Source organism: Myxocyprinus asiaticus, chromosome 31, assembly GCF_019703515.2.
Source record: "Myxocyprinus asiaticus isolate MX2 ecotype Aquarium Trade chromosome 31, UBuf_Myxa_2, whole genome shotgun sequence".
Classification (NCBI taxonomy): Eukaryota; Metazoa; Chordata; class Actinopteri; order Cypriniformes; family Catostomidae; genus Myxocyprinus; species Myxocyprinus asiaticus.
In genome coordinates, this window is record NC_059374.1 from 40615225 (window position 1) to 40639652 (window position 24428).

At 36.9% G+C, this 24428-nt stretch overlaps 1 protein-coding gene across 1 annotated transcript in view; it reads right to left on the bottom strand.

Moving 5' to 3' along the window:
* The window catches only part of LOC127422185 (metabotropic glutamate receptor 5-like), a 108378-nt gene that overhangs the window by 3273 nt on the left and 80677 nt on the right, over positions 1 to 24428 (bottom strand). The window contains exons 5-10 of the mRNA XM_051665517.1: positions 7732 to 7967; positions 6810 to 7056; positions 6446 to 6614; positions 5013 to 5139; positions 2459 to 3398; positions 1 to 1324 (exon numbers count right to left, since the gene is read on the bottom strand). The exon at positions 1 to 1324 is cut by the window's left edge and continues 3273 nt beyond it. Of these exons, the coding sequence (XP_051521477.1) occupies positions 370 to 1324; positions 2459 to 3398; positions 5013 to 5139; positions 6446 to 6614; positions 6810 to 7056; positions 7732 to 7967 (2674 nt within the window). The 3' untranslated portion in view covers positions 1 to 369. The remainder of the gene's footprint in view (positions 1325 to 2458; positions 3399 to 5012; positions 5140 to 6445; positions 6615 to 6809; positions 7057 to 7731; positions 7968 to 24428) is intronic.

Sequence of the window (24428 nt, forward strand, 5' to 3'; positions counted from 1 at the left end):
AATGGTGTTCAACCTTCTACAAGCCCTAAGCTTAATATCTGATACCCTAACATTAACCCTTAACCTAACCTAAAATCTGATTGGTTGATAGGGATGTTGTTCCAGAACCAACAAGCATGTTGATCAAGGAACATCTTGGCAAGATCACATTCACCATAATTCTACTGCAGGTCTAAAGTTGGAGATCTCCTTGGAGGCCACCAAGAGTTTGCAACCCCTATTTTGCATTGGTCCAAATGTGAGAACATGTAAACACACACTCAAGCAGTGTCTGTCTTCCGTTTGTCTCCGCCTACATTTATTACTCTAGGGAGCGCTCCATTCTTCCACCTTTTTGACGTGTTTGCTTGTTGTTCGTCTCTGCTGTCCTCATAATGAGGAGGAACTCTGGCTGTAGTGTCGGAGCACCAGGCACTCGTATTTCGGGATTGGCGGAAGGGTCATATCAGCATCCGACGTGGGCGAACTGGGTGAGCCGCTTTCTGACCCAACGGAGTCCCTGAAGGGGGAAGGTGGGGTCAGCGAAAGCAGTTCCTCAAGCTGTGGCTGATTGGATGGAGACTCCAAAGCTGAGCCCACGCACACCTTTAGCTCCTTTCCGCTGGTTGTGGGTGAGGATTTGAGCCGCGATGATCCAGAGAGGGGACAGGGTGGAGGCGGGTGACTTACGTTAGACTCCACTGGTGGAAGGGGTTGGATCTCAGCGTAGGTGGTCATGGTGGTTGGCATGGAAACCTCTCGGGAGAGGCGGTAAGCCGGAGGGCAGCAGGGTTCCAGTGCAGTTGCATGCACATGAGTGTGTGTGGAAGCGCTGGTGGGCAGACCCACAGCACTCCCTGGAGGTGAGCTGGAGAGCATCATGCTGTTGAGCTCGCTGATGTTGGCTGTGAAACGGTTCACAACGCAGCTAATCTGCTCCATTAAAGAACCCTGCGATGCACTTCCACCACCGCACGATACTATACCGCGTTGCGGAGGATGGCACATGTACGTCGAGACGCTCATGACCTGGGCGTCAGCCGCAGCTAAAGCCATGCTTGCCCTCTGGGTCACGGTGCTGATTGGCGAGGGTGTTTGAGGTTGGTACGTCATTGGATAGCGCTCCTCCGCCTCCGTAACCTCATAGAGCATCTTGCTGTTGCTGTTGTCTGTGTTGATGTCAGTGCCTCCACAGTAGCGTCCTTCAGAGGTTTTGGAGAAAGGTTTGATCACGGCTGTCTGGTTGCTCTCGCGCTTCTTAATGTGGAAGGAGAGACGCTGCCACAGGTGAGTACCTTTGGAACTGCACTCGTTCTGCGCCCAAGTCACCGACTTTCCATTAGAGCTGCAACAGCAATAAAAAAATATTTACAATTGTTGCAGGTTGCAAAAATAGCTTAGTCTTTATTTTCCCAGTTTTAATGGAATATATGGTTGAATTAAAGGTGAAGGGTTAAAGTGTTAAAGTACGTTCACCTATCCAAGCTTAATATGCAGAGAACAACCTTTTTCTCTCCATCTTATGAGGTTAATAACCCTCATTATTCCTTCTCAATTGATCTTTCTTTCCATCCATCCATCCAATACACAACACAGAAAGACAGACATAGACAAAAACATACAGTATAAAAGAGATTTTGCTTCAGTCCCACTGTTCTCTTTTTAACACAAAATACAACTGACAGACATAGGAAAGGATAAAGAAAAAAACCATGGCTCTTTTGTTAATGAAACAAGAGAGTGCCAAACTTAACCACATTGGTAGGTGAAATAGTGCATCTATCCATCCATCCATCCCATCCATGGTATAGCTGAACACAGTTATTGCATGTGGTAAACACTCAGGCAGTGTGTGCTCACTTGCGTTCATTTCTATAATCACATCATGAGGTTAAACAGAGGTCATCTGTCTTGTGAGGTAGGCACACTTATTATATGGAAGTCAATAACTGAAGTGTCCTACCCATTACCGCACAAATTAACGGCATTCAGCCCCTCTGTCACCCATACTGTGACCTCTTGACCTTTAGTGTCTGTGTGCCTTTGAATCCAGTCTGAAACTCACAGTGTTTACAGTGTGTGTCCTCAAACAGCTTAATGTACAGACTTCAACTTTGTTTTGCTGTCTTGGGTGAGATTTTTGTAAAATTATACTGAATTGTGATTTATTTGCAAACTGAATTAGGTTTGGTCTTCCTTTGTTGTATCAATTTAACCATATTAAACCAGCTTTACTCTTCTAAGTAGGCACAAAATACACGTTACATTTTGATTCTTACACATGACTCTCATGATAACTGCAATGTTTAAGATGGCTCTAATGCAGCTCTGATTTTATTTATGCAGATCCAAAGCCTAAAACCTAAACTTAGCTTTTCTTTAAACACGATTATTTGCTTTCTTGCAAGTACTGCGATTTCCTTCATGAAATGCAAATTTAGCATTCCTTTATTTGAAGCAAAGAAAAACACACACACACCTTAGTGTTTCTCCTGACGAGCCTCGTCTTTTCCACAGGTTGACCAGGCTGCTCGACCGACTGGCAGCGGACGAAGATTTCCCATCTCCAACATGCATGCGCACCACCGTCGATGTAGTAAATGCGCTGCGGACGTTCCTCTCTGGTTTAGCCAGGATGATGTAAACTTTTGGAACAAACATGCAACACAGGGCCACGGTGGCACTAAGACTGACGGAAAAGCACATGGTGATGGTCTTGTAGTTCGAACCAAAGTAAATTGGTACGAATGCCAGCCAGATAATACAAGTGGTGTACATGGTGAAGGCGATGTACTTCGCCTCGTTAAAATTCGCCGGAACGTTGCGTGTCTTGAAGGCGTAGAATGTGCAGCTCATGATAAGGAGGCCGTTGTAGCCCAGAGGTGCCACCACACCTAAGTTAGTGGTATTGCAAATGAGATTGACCTCACGGATGGAAGGGTAATCGTGAATAACGTCGGGAGGCTCCATTAAGAAGAGTGCAACGATGATGCCCAGCTGCAGGAGAATAAGAAGGAACGCGATGACCAGTTGCGCACAAGCGCTCATGAATCGAGGTTTCTTGGTGCAGATTTTCTTTTTGCTACCGGCCAAAATCCGAGCGATGCGATTGGTCTTGGTGACGAGAGCGGAGTAGCTCATGGCGGGTGACAGGCCGATGCCGAGACGCTGCAGGTAGCAGTAGATCACTTGAGGTTTGGTGATGAGACAGAACGTGCAGAGATATCCGAGACAGATTCCCACGAGGATGATGTAACACAGTTCGCGACTTGACGACTTCACTACAGGAGTGTCGCGGTAGATGATGAAGATGGAGGTGACAAAGAATGTGGCCATCAGGCCCAAGCAGGCGAAGACCACAGCAGCTATGGGCTCAGGGTCACCCCACCGCAAATACTCCACTGGGATTGGGTCACACCCTGAGAATGAGAAAGAGAAAGAGAAAGAGAGAGAGAGTTAGTGGTATCATCACTATTACTACTGCTCATAATTAGGGTTGGGGATTCGAACTAGAGGGACCCAAGCCATATCTAGAGACCAGAATATCATAGAGACTTGGGGGTGGGCTCTTTTGACTTGGGTAACCACTCTGAATGCCCAAGCAGCCATAGAGTAATGTGCTAAAAATGCTCAGATCACCGTAGCAATGATATAAGAATACCCTGGCAACCATCCACAACACTTGCGCTATGTAGCTGTGCATTTTGCTCAGGCAAGCGCCACTCACAGTTTCATTAGAAAATGTAAAAAAGTTGTTTATATTGGCTTGGCTGTATAATTAAAGGAATGTTCCAGGTTCAATACAAGTTAAGCTGAATTGACACTGTTTGTGACATTATAATCGTAATTGATTTTAGAGTGATATCCCTGATGTTATCATACTAGATCATGGTAACACGTATAATTGCTTGTGGCTAAACTTTTGAAACAGTGTGTATTGTAGCATTTATGTACTGGCCCCATTCATTTCCATTTCATTTTTTTATTTTTTTTATTTGTGGCCATCAACATTCAGCCAAAATACAAGCTTAAATTGTATTGAACACTGAAAATTCCTTTAATGTATGTAGGCCTATTTTTTTATTATTAATTCATGACATTAGACTTCAGATTGCTATGTCTTTCTTTCTTTCTTTCTTATGCAACATGCAAAACCCAACATAATCCTTCATTGTAAATGTAGTGGTATAAATAGATGGCAATAAAGTCTGCGGGCTGACCACAGGAAGATAGATTTGATAAGTTCTGCTCAAGAGATTTTGATGCTGTTAACCTTTCAGCTCAATGACTTTGTGTATTTGTTTTCCCCGAAATGATTTATTGAAATGCATTTGCTTTATGCGGCACGCAGATATCTCTGTCTCTCCCTCTCTCTCTTTCTCTGTCTATCATTGGCAAAGAGGGATACAATCATGTGCATTTGAAAATAACTTGTTTTGGTCATGATATTGTACCCCAAATGGCACTTTAGGATCTGTGCGTGTTTAAGGTTCGAGCAATTCGCAGAATTATATTTACAGAACTGGATGTGTAAAACATGTTATTGAAGTCTCAACAACACAAACACAGGCAGTGAATGTGAGAAATGGGGTCAGATACACCGCAAAAATCACTTTCAAGACATGTAATTTTGTCTTGTTTTCCTGTAAAATTATCGAAATAAATCTGATAAATCTGACCAAATTTTGTGAACTTTAGACGTAAACCAAGAAAACAAATCTCCCAATGGGGTAAGCAAAATAAATTTGTTTTCCCTTTGAATTAAAATTATTTTTCTTACCCCATTGGCGAACAGTTTTTTCTTGTTTTAAGCATAAATTTGACTAAATTTGATTAGATTTCTCTCGAAACAAGACTTAAAATCTAATGCCAGTTTGCTTGTCAAGTAAATAAATCATGTTTTAAGATATTTTTACTGGAAAACAAGACAAAAATACTTTTTTGCAGTGTTATAGATCTGTGTCATCACTCTGATCTTTACAGAAGCCAAAGAGTCTTTATCTGCCGGTGGGTTTATCTGTTTGTTGACTCACCAGTGAGGTCATTGGTGGGCCAGGATCCCAGTTCACACGCTCGACACGTGTACTCGTCAAAAACAAACTCGTTTTCTTTACAGGGAGTGCACGTCCAACAGCAACTGACCTCTCCTTTACGAATCACCTGCAGATGGGGAGGGAGGGAGAGGCAAAGAGGAAAAATTGCATGTTTGTTTATTGTGTTATAATAATCTCATCAAGTTCTATATAGCGGTGGTTCTCAACTGGTGGGTCGCGACCCAAAAATGGGTTTCAGGTTTGTTGCAGTTTGCATTGCTAAACAATGCTAAATGCAAATAACAAAAATGCAACAAATTATATAATCGTGCAGAGGTAGGATAGCAAAATAAAAAGGCAGAAATTAATCTGTCACTTGGTAGAAGCTACAGAAAAATTAGGCAGATGGCAACATGGACAGGTTGTGTGACATGCCCTCATCTTTAAAAACCATGAACAAAACTACACAAGGTAAAAGGATATATGACCCAAACTACATTAAATACAGACTGACCTGCAGTGAGGATAAACATGGTTTACCGACTACAATGTATTTTAACTGTGAAATATTGGCTGCAGAGAGCATGAAACAAGCTAAATTCAAGAGACATTTAGAAACATAACATTTAAACTATGACAAAAAGTAGCTAATTATATCTGCAGTTTTGATTGCCGAATTAACCTGGTATCACCTGATAATTCTACATTTAATTAGGGTGACAATATTTAATTGAACAAATAAACTTAAAAACTAAATATAAAAAAAGAAAAAAACTATAAGTCAATATATAGTGATAAACGGCAGCAATTAACAAAATATTTCGCTTCCAAAAATAACAGGAGTTCAAGTGAATCTGTGAATAATTTATGTGAACTAGTTAATTTACATGAACCACCCAAATGAACTGATTCACTAAAATGAATTTTATGAATCAAGTTCTCAATGCTAAATCCAATTGAATCGTTTGTTTTAACCGGTTCATTTGAATGAACTGTCAGAAAGAGCTGATGATGCTTTCACTTTAATAATTCAGATTTCCCAGCGCTACATGAGAGACACATTCAATTACTTCCTCGGCACCATTGCTGCGTTTGCAATACAATGTGACAAATGTAGAGTTTTCCAACGAGCAGCGCATTCCTGGAAAAGCTGCACTATTGTGAAAATAGCTGTGCTACTGTCACAATACTGAAAAACATTGTTAAGTAAGTAGCATCGCTACGTTTAGTTAGTTACTCCCCAACATTCCTTTTACATTTAATAAAATAAAAGATAAAAATTCTGGGTCAAAGTGACTCAAGATGATGCAGCAGGTCACTTATGAAAGTTCAACGGGCGGTTCAAAGGAATGTGTAGTTTTCCAACAAAACGATTGATTATGAAACATTATGTGGCATTATTAGGGTTCATAAAAAGGTCACAGTTTCCTGACCTTAATTTGACCCTTGTCACAGGGCTCACTGCACACTGATTTGATGATGTCATCTTTATTGGGCCAGATCTCATTGTCGTTGATTTGTAGACCACTGTTGTCCCAGCTGCCCACGTGTGTGTAGTCAAAATAATCTTTCCCCATCTTCTTAAAATTCATGATCACATAACTATAAACAGTCAAACACACATGGACACAAACACCAGTTATGTCAAAGCATTTCTGATTTAATGCATTGAAATGAGGCATGGAAATATGTTCTTCTCTATGAAGCGTGGATTTAGCTCACATTGAATGATTGATTAACTGATAGATAGCCTGACTAGTTGGCTGATTGGTTGGTTGGTTAGTTGGATTCTCTTACCTCCCTGGTGAATCTCCGTTCTCGTCAAAGTATATGTTCTCTCCGGTGACTCCAGTGAAGTTGGTCTTCATGAGGAAATCTAGGAGTTTGGCACCATCGATGGGTCTCATGGCATCACACAGTCCAACCATACCAGGACAGAGAGACTTCTGCATGTTATGAAGACCGTAGGCCATACTGTAGATCGCATTAATCACAAAACCCATCTTGGTGTCCTGAGCATACTGCTGCCGTAGAGAATCTCGTTCTAATGCAAAGAGAGATAGATGGGGTTTATGACAGATAACTCATCTTCGCCTGCTCATATCCTGCAGGCAGGTCAAATGAAAATATAACTGTGCTAAATTGTTTATGTTCTGTAAAACTGAATATATATGGTGGAAAGACCCACATTTCCTTCCGTGTTTCCACCTGAGTGCGAGGGATGTATTTACTGAGCTCATATGTTTTCCTTCAGAGGGCAATATCTTTTTAGATTTTTTTGGCTCGCTTCTCTTGTTTATAGACAAACAGGTACTGATTCAGATTTCAGAGGCAAATTGTGTTCAGTATTTTTTTTTTTTAATGAGACCTTTTAAGGACATTTCTTTGAACTGATACAGGCACCCAGACAAATGGAGCCAATAAAAAAGCGAGAGTAATGGAAAGTTTGATATGTGAAGAGGAAGACTGAATGAAAGAACATTTCATCATTTGCTCATCAGGAGTCCAATCATGTGATTATGCATTTCGGAGAGAAAGGAAGTTCTTTTCTTTCACTGTTTTATTTTACTCAAAACGGTTATGGCTTTGATTCGTTATGGTGCTTTTTATTTGTTCAGTTTTGAAGCTCAACAGATCCAGTCCCCACTATGAAAAGTATATGAAGGTTGCAGAATGGTTGTCAACATTATGATAAAGTTATGATAGGGTTGTAACTTACTGCTGCAGGTTCGATTGTATTTGTTGTTTTCTTGCGGATGTCCCTTCATTCTGCAGTGGAACCGGTGCTGCCAGAACTCAGGGAACCAGGGATTCCGCGGGTTATTGTCCGGACGTAGTTTCAGGTAATAATCATCGAACCACTTCACATCTGCCGACTGCAGCTTTATTGTTATCCCGCCGGCTGCCTCTCTCACATACCCGTCAGTCACATCATAACGGTCAGCCCACCCATCACTGTGGTTGGGGAAGAGAAAGAGTTAGTGTGTTAAAGCCAACACTGCTGTTTTTACCCGAGTCTGAACGAAATGCGATGAGAGAAAGACTGGGTAACGCAATAAATAGACAACACAGCTTTACTGGCTGCACGGCAAAACAAACATAAAGCGCGACCAGTGCAGTCCGATTCACAAAAGCATGACTCTTATGAGCCGGTTCTTGTAATGAATTGCATAAAAAGACTCAGTCATCAGTTTAAGGTTTTGTCCAGAGCGTTTTCCTAAGTCTTTTTCGGTGAAGGAAAACTCTGTTTCTAATATCACCGATTCCCAAAGTATGTGATACTAGTGAGCATTTTCCAAAGTTTTTGTTTTTTGTGGAGGAAAACACTGTTCTTTAACATCACCATTTTCCAAAGTATGCGATACTAGAGAGCATTTTCCAAAGTCTTTGTTTTCGGTGGACGAAAACGCTGTTCCCAACGTCACCATTTTCCAAAGTATGCGATACTAGAAAGCGTTTTCCAAAGTCTTCATTTTCGGTGGAGGAAAACTCTGTTCCTAACGTCATAATTTTCCAAAGTATGCGATACTAGAGAGCATTTTCCAAAGTCTTTGTTTTCGGTGGACGAAAACGCTGTTCCCAACATCACCATTTTCCAAAGTATGCGATACTAGAAAGCGTTTTCCAAAGTCTTCATTTTCGGTGGAGGAAAACTCTGTTCCTAACGTCATAATTTTCCAAAGTATGCGATACTAGTGAGCATTCTCCAAAGTCTTTGATTTCAGTGGAGGAAAATGGCATTTCTAACATCATCGTTTTCCAAAGTATGAATTGCTAGTGAGCCTTTTCCAAAGTCTTTGTTTTCGGTGGAGGAAAACTCTGTCCTAACATCATTGTTTTCCAAAGTATGCGTTGCTAGAGAGTGTTTTCCAAAGTTTTTGTTTTTGGTGGAAGAAAACGGCATTCCTAACATCATCGTTTTCCATGCGTTACTAGAGAGTGTTTTCCAAAGTCTCTATTTTTGGTGATGGAAAATTATGTTCCAATGTGGATGAGCAGTGCCAATGTAGCAAAATCAATGAGTTTTCAAATGAAAATGTATTAAGGTGGGGCTACACTACACTTCACGGTCCATTCACTCCCATTCAAGCGCATCTGAACAGGAGACCGGAAACACATTCGCATTCTACTGCGCAAGTTCTTGTGGTGAACTCTGACCTGCAAAGTCATATGACAAGAAGACCAGTAGAAGATCGAAAGGTCACGCACTGACCTCTTTCAAAGCTGTGTGTTGCAGGAAAGTGATGCATTTTGAATAAAATAATATTAGTTGTGATTTATTATTTATTAAAAAAAGAAGCCCTTGCACATGACATCATATACTGTCCGTTGCGGTGTCCCAAATAATTTTGCATTCTCAAACTCTAGTATGACAAATCCTACACTGAATGAACTCAGTTGAAGTGGTTACTGAATTAACATGTGACACTTACTGAACAGCAGTTATTTCTGTGAGTCATGTCCGACTCGAAAAGAAGCAAGAACTTTTTTGTGTCTAATGTTCCTGAAAATTTTATCAGTATAATTACTGAGTAGTTTTCATTAAAATATACATTTGCAGTAGGGCTGCACAATTAATCACAATCGCAATAAAATCATGATATGAGCACGTTACATTTTTAAATTGCTGCAAATTTTTTTTTTAAATTCAGAATTCTGTGATGTTTAATGTGTCATTGCAGTGCACAAAAAAGTTATAAATGAAACAATAAGGCACAAAGAAAAAACAATGCTCTCATCTATCATTTATGCAAAAATCTATCAAAAAATCGTGATATGATTTTTTGGTCCATATTGCACAGCCCTAATTTGCATAAATGATTTTATTAGAAACAAGGATATATAATATATGTATGCATATGTGTATGTGTGTGTATACATATGTATTTAAGTGAGTGTATTTGAGTGTGTTTGTGTGAAAACAGTTCCAGAAATCAACTCCGGGTCAAACGTATTAGCAAAACACAGACAAAGGTCACAAATACACTCGTGCTCCCGTCACAGCACCCTTCAGTTGGGACAGATGAGGACACAGTCACCTCCATAATGACACTAGGTGTAAAAGAGCTCTCTCTCACCCACACACAAACAGATGGCATCATTGTGGGCAAACTCATCTGACATCGGTTGTGCGGAGGTGCTGGTGACTTCACAACTGGCTGCAATGTGATTGGATGAAACTGTAACCATGGCAACAGCATTGGTGTAGATGTTTATAGGGGATTCCGAGGGACTCTACCAAAAATGATTAATTGTGTGTGTGTGTGTGTGTGTGTGTGTGTGTGTGTGTGTGTGTAGCAAGGCTATAGGCTGTTAGTGTGTACTGTTAGCAAATGTATTGCTTAAAGGTTTCTTTCCAATCTCAGAAGACATAATCAGGCCTGTACACTTACAGGTGTTAGCACTGGAACTTGTGAATAAAAAAAAAAAAATGACATTTCATTTTTATATATATATATAATTTTAAGATTTATGCATTTCAATCTCATACAACAGAATTCTGTCAAATTGAATTGAGTAATCTTTAACAAAATAAAAAGTTTTATTAATTTTAATTTTGTTAAAAAATGACACAATTCAATTTGACAGAATTTTGTTATGAGATTGAAATGCATAAATCTTTAAAAAAAAAAAAACCTTAAGTATTTTTTGAGTGTAATAGCACAAATGAAAATGTATTAGCACTCAGAAGTGTATGGTTGAATTGTTTTTATTGTTATTTATTATAGTTTATTTTATTATTTAAAACCACAATCCACTACTACTACTACAATTTTTATTCAATATTATATTGTAATGACTTTTTTGATACAACGATACATTATATTTTATTACTATAAATATTAATCAAAAGATCAATCATAGTGCTACAGCACCCTCATAATTTGACCGGCTATTTGCCCCAAACACAGAATATGTAGGGTACAACAGGGCTAAAGGCACCCCTTCAGTCGCATCATGATTGGAAAAAATATATATTTTTTATTGAAAATTGATGGAGCAACAATTTGTGTGAAAAGAAATCATAATGAAAGGATGTTTTAATTATTGAAAAAAAAAAAATATATTTTTAATAAAAGGTCCTAGGGTGCCCTTTACCCCACACTTGTGGTTATAGTAATATAGTGTAGATACCGGGACAATAGGTATAGGGCAAAATGTGTCAACTTATGCAAATACTTTTGAGAACGCAAGATGCTTTTTAAGAAACAAATTAAGATACTTATTTAAAATAACCACTTCAGAAAAGGGTGCAGCATTTCCTGTGAATTTCAATCACATTTGGCATTTCATTACATCTCAAGTATTCAATAAATAAATGCATTTCCATTGTGACTGGATGAGTGAATGTGAGTCCACTTTGAACATTCTTCATAACATATCTATTCGCCCCACTTAAAAAAAACAATGTGTTTAATAAGGGGGCTTTTTACCCCAAGTCCTATCCTTTCACTTATCGGACAGTTATTACAAACTTTTGATTTAATCACCTTCAACAAAACTGAAAATGACATCCAAGTATTTTGTCTCTAAATAAATGTGATAATTTCAGGGATTTTCATTCAATTTTAGATCAAATTACCTCAACACATTGCAAGCGATGCCCTCATTTATAAATCAAATAAAAAGTGCCTTTTACACTTGGGGCCTTTAGTCCAGTTGTGCCCTATCAACTTTCTCTGAGATGTTTCTTCAAGACCCAAATGAGATATATGCTGCATAAGTAAGAGCTATAAAATTATTGTGCATAGCATAGCTCAGATATTTTGGTCTTTGCAGAATTTGAAATGTTTGAGTTCATGTTGAAATCTCTGACTTTTGATTGCAGACTTTGGTATCGAGTAATCTGAGACACAGTCTGAGACATTGTCAAGATCTCTTCTGAAATCCTAGAGGAGACACATGTGAGATTATTGGGTGTGAGAAGCAGGAGACTTAGAAATGTGCAATTTCTGTGCCACCAGTTTCACCAAATGAAATTGCAAAAATAATCATGCTTTTCTGAAGATTTCCTGAACACTCCCTCTTTCTGCCATTGGTTGCACAAACTGATAATCTCGCCCCAAACGTACGCCATTGCTTTTCAGGGAAATCAACCTAAGAATGGCTCACTTATAATTGTCTCTACATATAAAGCTGTGATACGAGAAAGTGTTTTAACACTGAATTACACACCTTCAAGCAAAATCCTTCATTTGCTCTATCAAAACAATTAAGATGTTAAAAATATCTAATTTGTGATTTTTCATTCCTGTAGGGTAGTGTAGATTCTAAGCATGCATAAAGAAATAAAGAGAGAGAGAGAGAGAGAGAGAGAGAGGGCACCTCTTGCTGCTGTCACATCCCAAGGTGAAGGATTAAACAAGAGGTGACAAACAACACAGTTCATCATGCAAATGCGCTCTTGCCTGGAACAAGGGCTGCGTACCAGAGATAACTTTAACTGTGTCGACACACAAAAACTGGCAGAATGTTGCTGGCGTTGCGTCAGGGGCACAGATGTCATTTCACTGCCAACTCTCTCTCCACTGTCCCCAAAGCTATCATGGTTTCCCACAAAACAGCGTTCTGAAGAATTGTTATTTGTTGCAAATTGTTGACTCCCGAGATGTATGAGTCGTGTGGGAAATGAATGAGTCAATGAACTGTATTTGAATATGCAAATGGCTGCGAAACAAGTACAGAACGAGAAACTGTTTCTTACATTTGTTCAGTTACCGTTACACAAACAATATAAGTGATAACAGGCAGGAGTTTGCATCAAATGAATAAAGATTCTTGTTTAAAGTCAACATAATATGGCATTCGAAACCCATTTTACATTTAATGAGCAAAAAATTAAGGGTGGAACTTACTACACCTACATTTTTGCTAAATTATTTTTACGTGGCTCGTTGTACATTTTGCATCAGTTTCCTGGTGAAATGAACACTAGAGGCGCTACAGCAGTGACTTTTATTTACTTTCACACAAATCACGAGTAAAACGGCAGATTATCAGTTTATAAACACTTATTTTTCGCCCTGTTTCACACACACAATGCTATCTTATGACATCTAAACACTTTTACTATAGCGCATGAGTTGTTTTAAGGTTTGCATTACATAACCAACTACATTTACAAGCTTGTTCGAGTGCGATCAAATTGTGCGGTAGCCAATGTGGGGGAGTAACGGAATACATGTAACGGGATTACGTATTTAAAATACAAAATAACAGTAACTGTATTCCACTACAGTTACAATTTAAATAGTTGGTAATTAGAATACAGTTACATTCAAAAAGTAGTTTGATTACTAAAGAGATTACTTTGCATTTTATTGTCATTTATTTATTAAATGTTTAGACTTTTTAGTTGTAAAACATTCATATAAATGAGGAGCTTTTGAACAGGGGTGAAACACTTTATTACGATGTGTTACATTCATACAAGTTAATACTGTTGTGAGTGAAAAGGTGGATATGGCGTCATTGACTTTTTCCATGGGAGCTGAACAGAGGAGCTAAATATTGTTTCTACAGCTTAACAAAAAAACAGTTAGAAATGCTTTGACAGATAACACATAAATCCAATAAATACACGATTACATGCCATTTCCATGTATTTTATGCGGTTATCGTAATTTTACAAGAAATGCTAACCAATGTAGCCTTTAACATTGTATGGAAAGTTACAAATAATATATTTTCTACGAACAGAATCCATATACGATCAGAAAAGGATGTCGTTGTGAACACTCTGTGGGGTTTTGAAGTTTGGAGCAGCAAGTTAACCTTGTGTAAATTGTCATGTGAACATTTAGCTTTATGCTAAGCTAAAATGCTATTTCTTAACATGCATCTGTTACCAGGTGTGATTATATTTTATAATGAATTCTATGACGAAAATGCATGTTGGAGCATAACTTTTTTCTCTAGCAAGACCTTTGATATTAGAGCAAAGATGTACTGCAAAAAATCTTATTCTTAATGAGAATTTAAATTTTGTTTTTCTGTAAAAATATCTAAAAATCCTTAAAACAAGATACATTTACTTGAGTAGCAGAACTGCATAAGATATTTAGGTTTTTTTTTCAGAGAATGTTTTTTTTTATTTTTAAATATAAGTGAATTTTCTTATTTTATTTACTTGTTTATAATCAAAACAAATTTGCCAGTGGTGATCTAACGGAACACTTTACAAATTACATTTTACATCATGTATTCTGTAATCTGTAGCGGAATCCTTTTTAAAAGTAACCCTCTCAACCCTGGCGGTAGCTGAACTGATAGTACGTTGCACATGTGATGTAAAGCAAGGTTTCTTAACCACTGAGTCATTATCTGCTGGGTCATGAGAACTTTTCAGTCGTGAGTACAAATTACCACTTAGAAGGATAGAACTGTACATTTGCAATGTTTGAGGCAACAGTGACCTCTATTGTTGAATTGTGTTAATATCTCCAGGTTTACCGAAATGACCATTAGTAAGAGGCTGCATTTCTCTAACGTTAATTATTAGCTGTGTAATAAAAATAATCCATCAATGCTATGAATCGTTCTTTTTGGACAAGATCACTTTATGTTACCGTGCTAGTCTGAATGCAATCCAGTCTCTGGACACCATCATTTCAGAGCAGGAGTACCAAGTAGGGTTCCCACCCATCCCGTAAAATACGCGATTTGTCCCGTATTTAAGATGGCCTGATGGCGTCACCGCAAAATCATTCAAGATCATTAATTTAACCTTGATATTCGTTGGAAATTGTGCCTATGGTGGGTAAGGGACCATCTGAGAAGTCCTCACATTGTGATAAATTGTGCTAAATCTGTGGAGGGTAAGGGACCTTCTGAAAAGTTTAGCCAGCAGCACCAAAGCTATAAATATTGGACTACAGATATTATAATCATATAAACATAACTAGATTTGAAGTGCATGCATGAGTAAGAATGCTAAGCAGTGATTTGGAGCGCTGAATTTAAACTTTGAATGCGTGTTTTTACGACCATTGTGTGAAATGCATTAATGTAACCAGCTTGGAATATAACCCAGTTTTTTGAGGATTGCAGAAGATCTACGCACCTTTGTTTTTTTAAGTGTGTGTTTTTTTTTTTTTTTGCCTGTCTGAACTCGATGATCATGGAGGACGCGCAGGCAGCGAGGCCAATGGTGGACGTTTCTGATTGAGTGCCACCGGAGGATTTCAGGCATAATTCTTCAACACAACCATCTAAACGTTGTATATGGGATATTGATAGCAGTCCAGATTCAACACTTTTTGTATTACCGAACGCTTCATCTAATGCAGTGGAGATTCTTGGAGCGATACATATAAAGTTACAAAAGCTTGATATACCAAACCCAAAACGATGTCAAAGAGTTGAACAATACACTGCAATTTATTGCAGATTTACTACAGCAGACTCGTGAAGAAGCGGTGGCAACAAAGAACATATTAAATAATTGCAAACAACGGTGAATGTAGTATCTGGAGAGAATTTAAAACTGAAAGAAAAAGTGCTTGAGCTTGAACCTAGATTGACGAGAGCAAACTTGAGCAGTGGAGGAAACACTTATAAATTTTCTTAAACAAGAATTGCTCCTTAGCAATGAACTGATTGAGAAATATTTCCTTTCAAGCTGTCCATCGAATTGGTGCCAGTTTATTATCGAACTGAAAAAACGACAGAGAAATCAGCAACCAGAACAAGACGCGGAAAGGTCCAAGTTTTTGCAAACGCAGTCAGAAAGAAATGGCGCTGGGCCTTGAGCAACGACTGGCAGGGAAATCTTTTGGAGTGAGTGAGCAGTTTCCCTCTGAAATACTGGACAGACGCTCTAAGCTCTTTCCGATTCGAAGAGAGTACAGACAACAAGGCCGTAGGGTAATATTGATTGTTGACAAACTATATATTGATGGCAAGCTTTTTAAGGATAAGGTGTTGACACCTTGGCTGTTTCCTCCTGATGAAAATGAATGAGATATCATCTGATTAAGAATGTCTGTTTTGACAATGATCGGGCCTTTATCTTAACTCACGGTCATACCCACATTAACTCTATAATTATTTATTATGCACTGCTCCTGGTTATTGTAACTCATGTTACTTGCCTATTGCTTATGCACTTTTTTCTTTTTTTGCTTGTTCGTGTCTTGTTTTTTTGTTGTTGTTGTCATAAGTATGTTGTTATTGTTTTTTTCTCGTCACTATATGTTGAATATCATTAGACTAATTATCATTAGACTGATTATAATGTATGTAGAAAGTTATTTTTCCTCAATATTACAGAGCACTCACATATCTAACTTTGATAAGAAGATTTGCTTTGAAATTATGAAGTGTGGAATGTACTTTATTATATTGACTTTATTTGTCTATTTATTTATTCTTTCTTTTTTAAATCATATGCATTGCAAGTTATAATACAAATGGCTTGGTAAATAAACAGAAGCATATAGAGATATTTACTTGGTTAAATGATAAACAAGTTTATGATATTATCTGTATGCAAGTAACTCATTCTGTGCCAGAAGATGAAAGTAAATGGAAATTATATTTAATTATGGATTAAGGAATCAAAGAGGTGTGCAAATTATAATTAAAAGGCATTTAACCACTACTGTACATAAGATTGAAAAAGATACGTTTGGGAGATGGATTATAGTTGACATTTCAATTTATAATTTTCGATTTTATTTAATTAATATCTATACACCAAATACTGATGAGCCTGTCTTTTTTGAAAACATCCCACATGAACTACTGGAAATAAACAATCCAAACTCATATTATGTAATAGGAGGAGATTTTAATACGATTTTGGATCCTCGTTATAGAAACATTGGCCTAGAAGATCAGAAATAATACGTACTTAAAAGGTTTAAAGATTTATGATCTACAGGCCAACATTTTAATGTATGCCGATGATACCATATTTTATATTAATCCAGATATGTTATCTTTAATACATTTATGAGAAATGTCTGATTCTTAGGATAGGCGCTTTAAAATACACAAAATTTAACTTGCCATGTAAAGTACTAATTAAATGGACAGACGGACCTGTTGACGTTTTAGGGATCCATAATCCAGAGGATATTACAGACGTTACAAGAATTAACGTAGAAAACTAAAGTAAGAAAATAGACAAGATTGTACAACCATGGAAGGGAAATCATCTTTCATTATACGGCAAGATAACCCTTATCAATTCTTTAATTGTGTCTCAGTTTACTTATTCTTTATTCATTCTTCCCTCTCCCAATTAAGATTTGTTTTAGACAATATAAGCATAAAATCTTTCAGTTTATATGAGATAATAAGCCAGAGAAAATTAAGAGAAAATGTACATATAATACATATGAAATTTGATAAACTTGAGAGTGTTAAATTATACTTTAAAGGCATCCTGGATACCAAAAATCATTATACATGAAAAGTGGTTCATATCTACATTACTTTTTGGTATGAATTTAGCAATATCATGTAAATTATTTCCATTCTTTCACTGGGATTGTGCGACAATGGAAAAAATACCATCACCTTTTTATAATCTTCATCCTTTCTTATAAAGATGCCATGATAGCCTGGCTTCACTATCAGTATAAACCACCTGATTCATCGCTAGAGGTACTACAGCAACTACTATGGTGTTATTTGAATATAGTAATTGGAGGAAAATGTCTATTCTGGGATACATTTATTAAAAATCATATTCATTTTATAAATTATCTTTATATAGATAATATAGATTGTTTTTACCCAAAAATAATAATAATATGAAATATGAATAATAAACAAAGAAATATGGAAATTTATGTTCAAGTTTTTGTTATAGGCAACTACTTTCTGCAATACCTGTAAATGAAATAAATAAATAAATAAATAGTAAAAAAGGAAAGGGAGTGTATTATTAGAATTACTTGATGCCCAAAAATAATTGTAATTTAAATGGTTGAAAAATGTACAAATAAAGAGATTTATAATTTTGCTTTACAACACAAAAATTATGTTTACTGCCACAGCGCTTCAGGTATTACTGGGAAAATCTCTTTAATATATCAGTCCCATGGAGAGACATCTTTAGGTCCCTTTATGAGACATTATTAAGTGTACAAATGTGGGCTTTTCCGTTCAAATTATTTGATCAAATATTGCCTACAAACAGGATGCTTTATAAGTGGAACATTGAATTAGATTCCTTCTGTAGATGTTGTTCAGGAGGAAGATATTATGCATTTATTTTGGTATTGCCCTTTTGTTGTTTCCTTTTGGTCTAATATAGTGAGATGTTTGGCTACACTTGACATTAAATTACCATTGAATCCATATACGATAATTTGGGGTGATCATACACAAAAAACGTTTAAATTTGAGTATTATTTTGGTTGGAAAGGTATATATTCTTAAAACCAAGGATGATAATGATCTGATTTTACCTGCATTTTAAGCACATCTGAAACATTATTATTTGTTAGAAAAAAATGACAAGAGCTCAAATAGGTAGAGAATATATGTTTTAAAAAATATTGAGCTTCTTTGAAGATTAATTCAGTTTTGTTTAGGGGTTTCTTTCCACTGTAATAAATAATTAAATGATTTGTTATATATAAAACTTTTATTTGTAAGCCTAAATGCATAATGCTTAAGTAATTGATGTGCCTTTACTCTGAAATTAAAGTGAACTTTAGTTAGATATTTATCATTTAATTTAGTTATTACTTATTTCTTTCTTTACTTTTGGTAGGAAAAAAAAGATTGTATGGCAAATAGTCTAAGAAGTATATATTATTATTATTATTATTATTATTATTATTATATGTTATTGTTATGATGGAGTGTTTTTTGTTTTGTTGTTGATGTTTGTCTAAAGTGCATTGTGTTTTTCATCTCATATTTGCTTTTCCGAAACTATCGGTTAGGTTTAGGTTTAAGGTTTAGGGTAGGGTAGACTTAAAACTTGATAGAGCTTTAACCTTAAAAAAAAAAAATCATCTATTTGGGAGAACATTTAACTCACATTTAGCACCACACAGTGGACACTTCACCTCGAAACTATGCAGATACGCTTAAAGAACCATTTAATATTGCAAAAATGTCGCCACGTCATATCATTTTAAAAAGATCAGGCTGTTTTATCATTAGGAATGGATTGGATTGTAAAAGTGGGCATCCACTTTGAAGGCTGAAGGTCAAGTTCATCCTCCTGAGCATCCTGATGTATCCAGTGGTAATGCTACTTTTTCAAATCTATTGTTATTTGCTATTACTGCTGTAATTTTTATTAAATTAATGTTAACCGGCATTAAATTACTGCATTAACTATTTTCAAGATATTCGAAAGGCTTATCTTAAACAGAAGCCAAAATAGCTATTTTGAGTAACATTATCCAATAGCCTAGATTTTTCTTTAGAATAACATGCACTAATAAATTATGCACAACAAGAACAGGAACATGTATTAATAAAGTAAAAAGGGTCTCATGTTGACTTACTCTATTTTAAATCTTGAATTTGAACTTTCCAGCCGCTCAAAACCTGTCCTGCTGTGTATCTCACTCTGTCACTGACAACTCCATCGTCTCCATCAGAAAATGCCTGTCTCCGTGGAGACAAGGAGACAGATCGCCATGGCGATAGATCTATAGCTGTTTGACAAACCTGACAGCAATTTTCAGAGGGTAGTTGGTGAGTTTTAGAGAGAGCAAGATCGAGTAAGAGAGAGAGAGAGAGATAGGAAGTGTATGTGTGTGTGTGTGTGTGTGTGTGTGTGTGTGTGTGTGTGTGTATGAAAAATAAGTAATACAGAGAATAAACTTTTCTTGTTTCTCTTCCTCTTTTCTCTTAGAAACTTTCCTAAACAGGTCACACCTGTGGTTCCTCTTTCTAAGTATGTGTGTGTGTGTGTGTGTGTGTGTGTGTGTGTGTGTTGATATCAAGCATAATGTCAGTCTTTATTAATGTGTTGGGCGGGTTTGAGCGGGTGTATAAAAATGAGCCTATGCCTCATCAATCAAACACCCATCACTGTAGAAAAAACACTAATATGATGCTGAATAATGTCATATGAGCCACCCATACACACTCATTCAAATGCTCTAATCTGTTCCGTTTAACCCTTTAAGCTCGGATGGACCTGCCAGAATAAAACATAATTATCAAAACATTAATAACTACAGTCTTGATCAACACAAAATAGGTATTGTTTTAAAGCTTAGAAGCTCTACTTTACAATGCATGTAGGCATTAAGACCAAAACTGAACAAGTGCTCTGAAATTTGCAGACAAATCAGAATCCTTCCGTTTTGATAATTTAATAAGAATTTTGCACTGTTCATATTATTGTAATCTGTACAAACATCAAACTGATCATATATTCATGTGTCATATGTTGTTGGAAAGCTCTCAAAAATGAAAATACAACCAGTCCAATTGTTTTACTCACAGACAAAAATATAGTGAGTAATAGCTAGGGAAATGTCTTTGACATACATTTTACATGTAAACAGGTGTTGCTTATTGTCTCAGCGGGGGCATGGTCAAGCATCTCTCTGGAGAGAGAAAGCGGTAAGGGCGCTTACACCTGAGCTAAATTATGTCCAACACCTGTCTCTAATTTCAGTGAGCACAGGGAGAGCGGCATAAATAGAGCCAGACCGCAAGTAGACGAGAGAGAGAGCCTGGGCACTGATTGTGAAGCCAAGAGTTTATTGTTGCAAAGTTGAGAGTTTATTTTGTGAAGTAGCTTGTGGATTTTAGACTGAGTTATTGAACAGCGTAAAAGCCTTGAAAGACTGTATTTGCTGCAGTGAGGAAAATAAACACTTACCTGAACCAGGAAAAGCTGCTTCTCGCCTCCTCTTTACACTGAACCCCCTTACACTTATAAGCTATGTTTTCGAAAAATAAACAAAACATAAAACGTCACATATCAATACTTAGAGGAGGGGATTCCCATTAAAACGATCCAACACACAACGTAATCATGATGCACTGATCATTAGATAATCCACACGAAGCACAATATGCACACAGAACATAATGTGCTATCTGGCTAAAAACACTTTAGCTTTCCTGGATCAGATGACTTCATTGGAAATTATGTAGTATGTTGTCCAGAATCATGGAACGCTAAAGCAATCATATTAGGATTCAGATCGCTGCAATCAGAGGTGGAAGTCATCCAAATATGGGCAGAGAGGATCGGTCACTCTAATATTTCTGCTGCTCCAAATGTACTTCTCTGTCTGCTTGTATGAAGGTAACACATCTTAAGAAAGCGTTTCACTTCTGTTCAAACACTCTGGATCACATCATCTATACTGATAAATGTTTTCCAACTGAATAGACTCAACATTAAATGAAACAAATGACAATAGAAAAAAGTAACCAAAATCAGTAATCAAAATACTTTTTGAATGTAACTGTATTCTGATTACCAATTATTTAAATTGTAACAGTACTGGAATGCAATTACTAATATTTTGTATTTTAAATACGTAATCCTGTTACATGTATTCTGTTACTCCCCAACCCTGCTCATGAGCTATAGTAAAACTGTTTAGATGTCATAAGATAGCATTGTGTGAGATACAGAGCGAAAAGTACATGTTCATGAACTGATAATCTACCGTTTTACTCATGATTTATGTGAAAGGAAATAAAAGTAATTGTTGTTGTAACACCTCTAGTGTTCATTTCACCAGGAAACTGCCATGATATGAACAACGAGGTAAAAATCATTTAGCAAAAATGTAGGTATAGTAGGTTGTATTCTTGAAAAGTATAAACACTGTGACTCAATTTCTCGTGTGTTTACAGTATGTAAATTTGTGAAGGATCTGACAGTATTCCTCTGTTTAGTCTGTGTGTGAGTTTATGTATGTGTGTGTTATGAAATGCTCTTTACAAAACACCTTCCCACCTCAAACAAGCGCCACAGATGTGTGGGCGTCTGCTCATCAACATGTAGACCTCAAAGGGCCTGTGTGTGTCTGTGTCTGTGTGTATATGATGCAAACATGTGGGCATATCTAAAGAGCTTCATGCTTGCCGAGATGAAATTGAATATCTGAAATTTATTAATAAATACAGATATGATCTTAAATGTGAATTTCACATTGACCTACAGAAATTATTGCCTCATTTACCTTGTCTTTCTGCTATCTATTTATTTTCATCAGTTTCCTGTCAAGAGAGGAAATGAACAGGCAGACGGATATGGTCTGCACTTGTTTATTTGTAAAGGATCATATCTATCCATTCGTTCATGCAGCTGCTCACAAAATCTTATTCGCCCCTCCACGAGAAAGCTCATTACAGAAAACACAGTCTAAAATTAACTTTTCTCTCTCTGTCTCACCTCCCATTGGAAAGAAAACTCACAAATGGGAATTTTTTAAAGACCCCATGAAATCATCATTGGAGTTTTGTGGTTTTAAGTTGCTTTGAGGTCATCTATATGTTAAAGTACTCCTAAAAGCTGACAACATAATTTTTTAGCAGATCAGTGTTGGTGAAACTACTTTGAATCTGTATCTTCCCATGCTACTCATAACTTACAGTAGATAACTACACTGAAGCTATTTATAGAAGAAAATATTTGTTGACATACAGTATAACAGTCGGATAATATTATTTAATGAATAGAAGTTGCTACTCTTCATAAAGACTATAAGGGTTGTTTGGTTCGTTAATGATGTAAACTTGCATGCAAACTTTCATTTTTGTGTCAACTTATCCAATGATGTAAATTACTGCATTTTAAATACTTTCTGAGGGATGGAAGGGGACGTAGAAGTGTTCAGAAACAATACGTATTATTGCAATTCCATTTGGTGCTGCTAGTGACTGTTCGACTGTTGTTCAGTACTGGTTAGAATTTAACAGCATTACACATCACACATCAATACTGATCAATACTCAAATCCCTAATTAATAAACAGCACCTCTGACACTGATTAAACCGAACATTTCTCCGGGGAGGAAAATCAGTGAGGGATATCTGACTGCTACTCACACACACATCATCATCTCCTCTCCCAGTTTGACATATTTTTGCATATTTACATGGGTATTAAATATGAAACAGAGGCCATTGAGACTGTACAATTGAACTTGTGGTTTCTGTAGAATTGCTGCTATGGCAACGTGGAAAACACTGCAAGATTTTACAGCCAGATTTTTGTGCTGATCAGCATGAGGTGGCAGAACTCAGAGAACATTAAAGTGTTTCTTTTATCCTGGTCTCACAGAATAACGTTAGTATTCCTGCATTTTTACAAAATTATTTTTATGTGTCTTGTTGAACAATTCGTGGCAGTTTCCTGGTGAAATGAACACTGCACTGAAAAAAGGAAAATGCAGGTTGTTCGATTTACTAAATCATACTATTTTTCTTTCTACACAACAAAATTGTGTTTCTCTTCTAAACTTGTTTTCTTTGCTTTCAATTAATGTAATTCTCTAAAATGTGCACTCCACTAGACATTATGTAGGGTGAATGTGAACTAATCAAGTCTGTTCAACAACATGGGCAGGGGATTTGTAGTTCCCAGCATGATTTGCATGGGACTTAATACGGAGAGTACAAACGTTGAAATTAAGAGTTATTTTATGCATTTAAGATGAGATAGTGTTTAATGTTGTTATTTTGGGATTTTGAACCAATCCTGTTATGCTGCTTTACCATTATGGTGAATAGTGGAGCTTTTGCTTAGGTTGAGGACAGGAACACGAATACTATATAATTATAATGGCAAGAAAATGTATGTGAAATTAGCTGGATTTCTGCATTAATTGGTCATAAAATGTGATCTCATCTTCATCAAAGTCACAAGTACAGACAAACACAATGTGCTTAAGCTAACAACACACAAACAATTATAATCTTTCATGTCTTTATTGAACACATCCCATTAAACATTCACTGTTCTGTGGAAAAAGTAAGTGAACCCTTGGATTTAGTAACTGGTCAAACCTCCTTTGGCAGCAATAACCTCAACCAAACGTTTCTGGTAGCTGCGGAATAGACCTGCATGACATTCAGAAGGAATTTTGGACCATTCTTCCTTACAGAACTGCTTCAGCTCAGCCTTATTCTTAGGATGTCTGGTGTGAACAGCTCTCTTGGGGTCATTCCACAGCATCTCTATTGGGTTAAGGTCTGGGCTCTGACTGGGACACTCCAAAAGGTGGATTTTCTTTTTGGAATCCATTCTGTAGTGGATTTACCTCAATGTTTAGGGTCATTGTCCTGCTGCATCACCCAACTTCTACTGAGTTTCAGCTGGCACACAGCCACCCTGACATTATCCTGAAGGATATCTTGATAAACTTGGGAATCAATTTTTCCCACAATGATGGCAAATGGTCCAGGCCTTGAAGCACAAAGCAGCCCCAAATCATGATGCTTCCTCCACCGTACTCATGTTG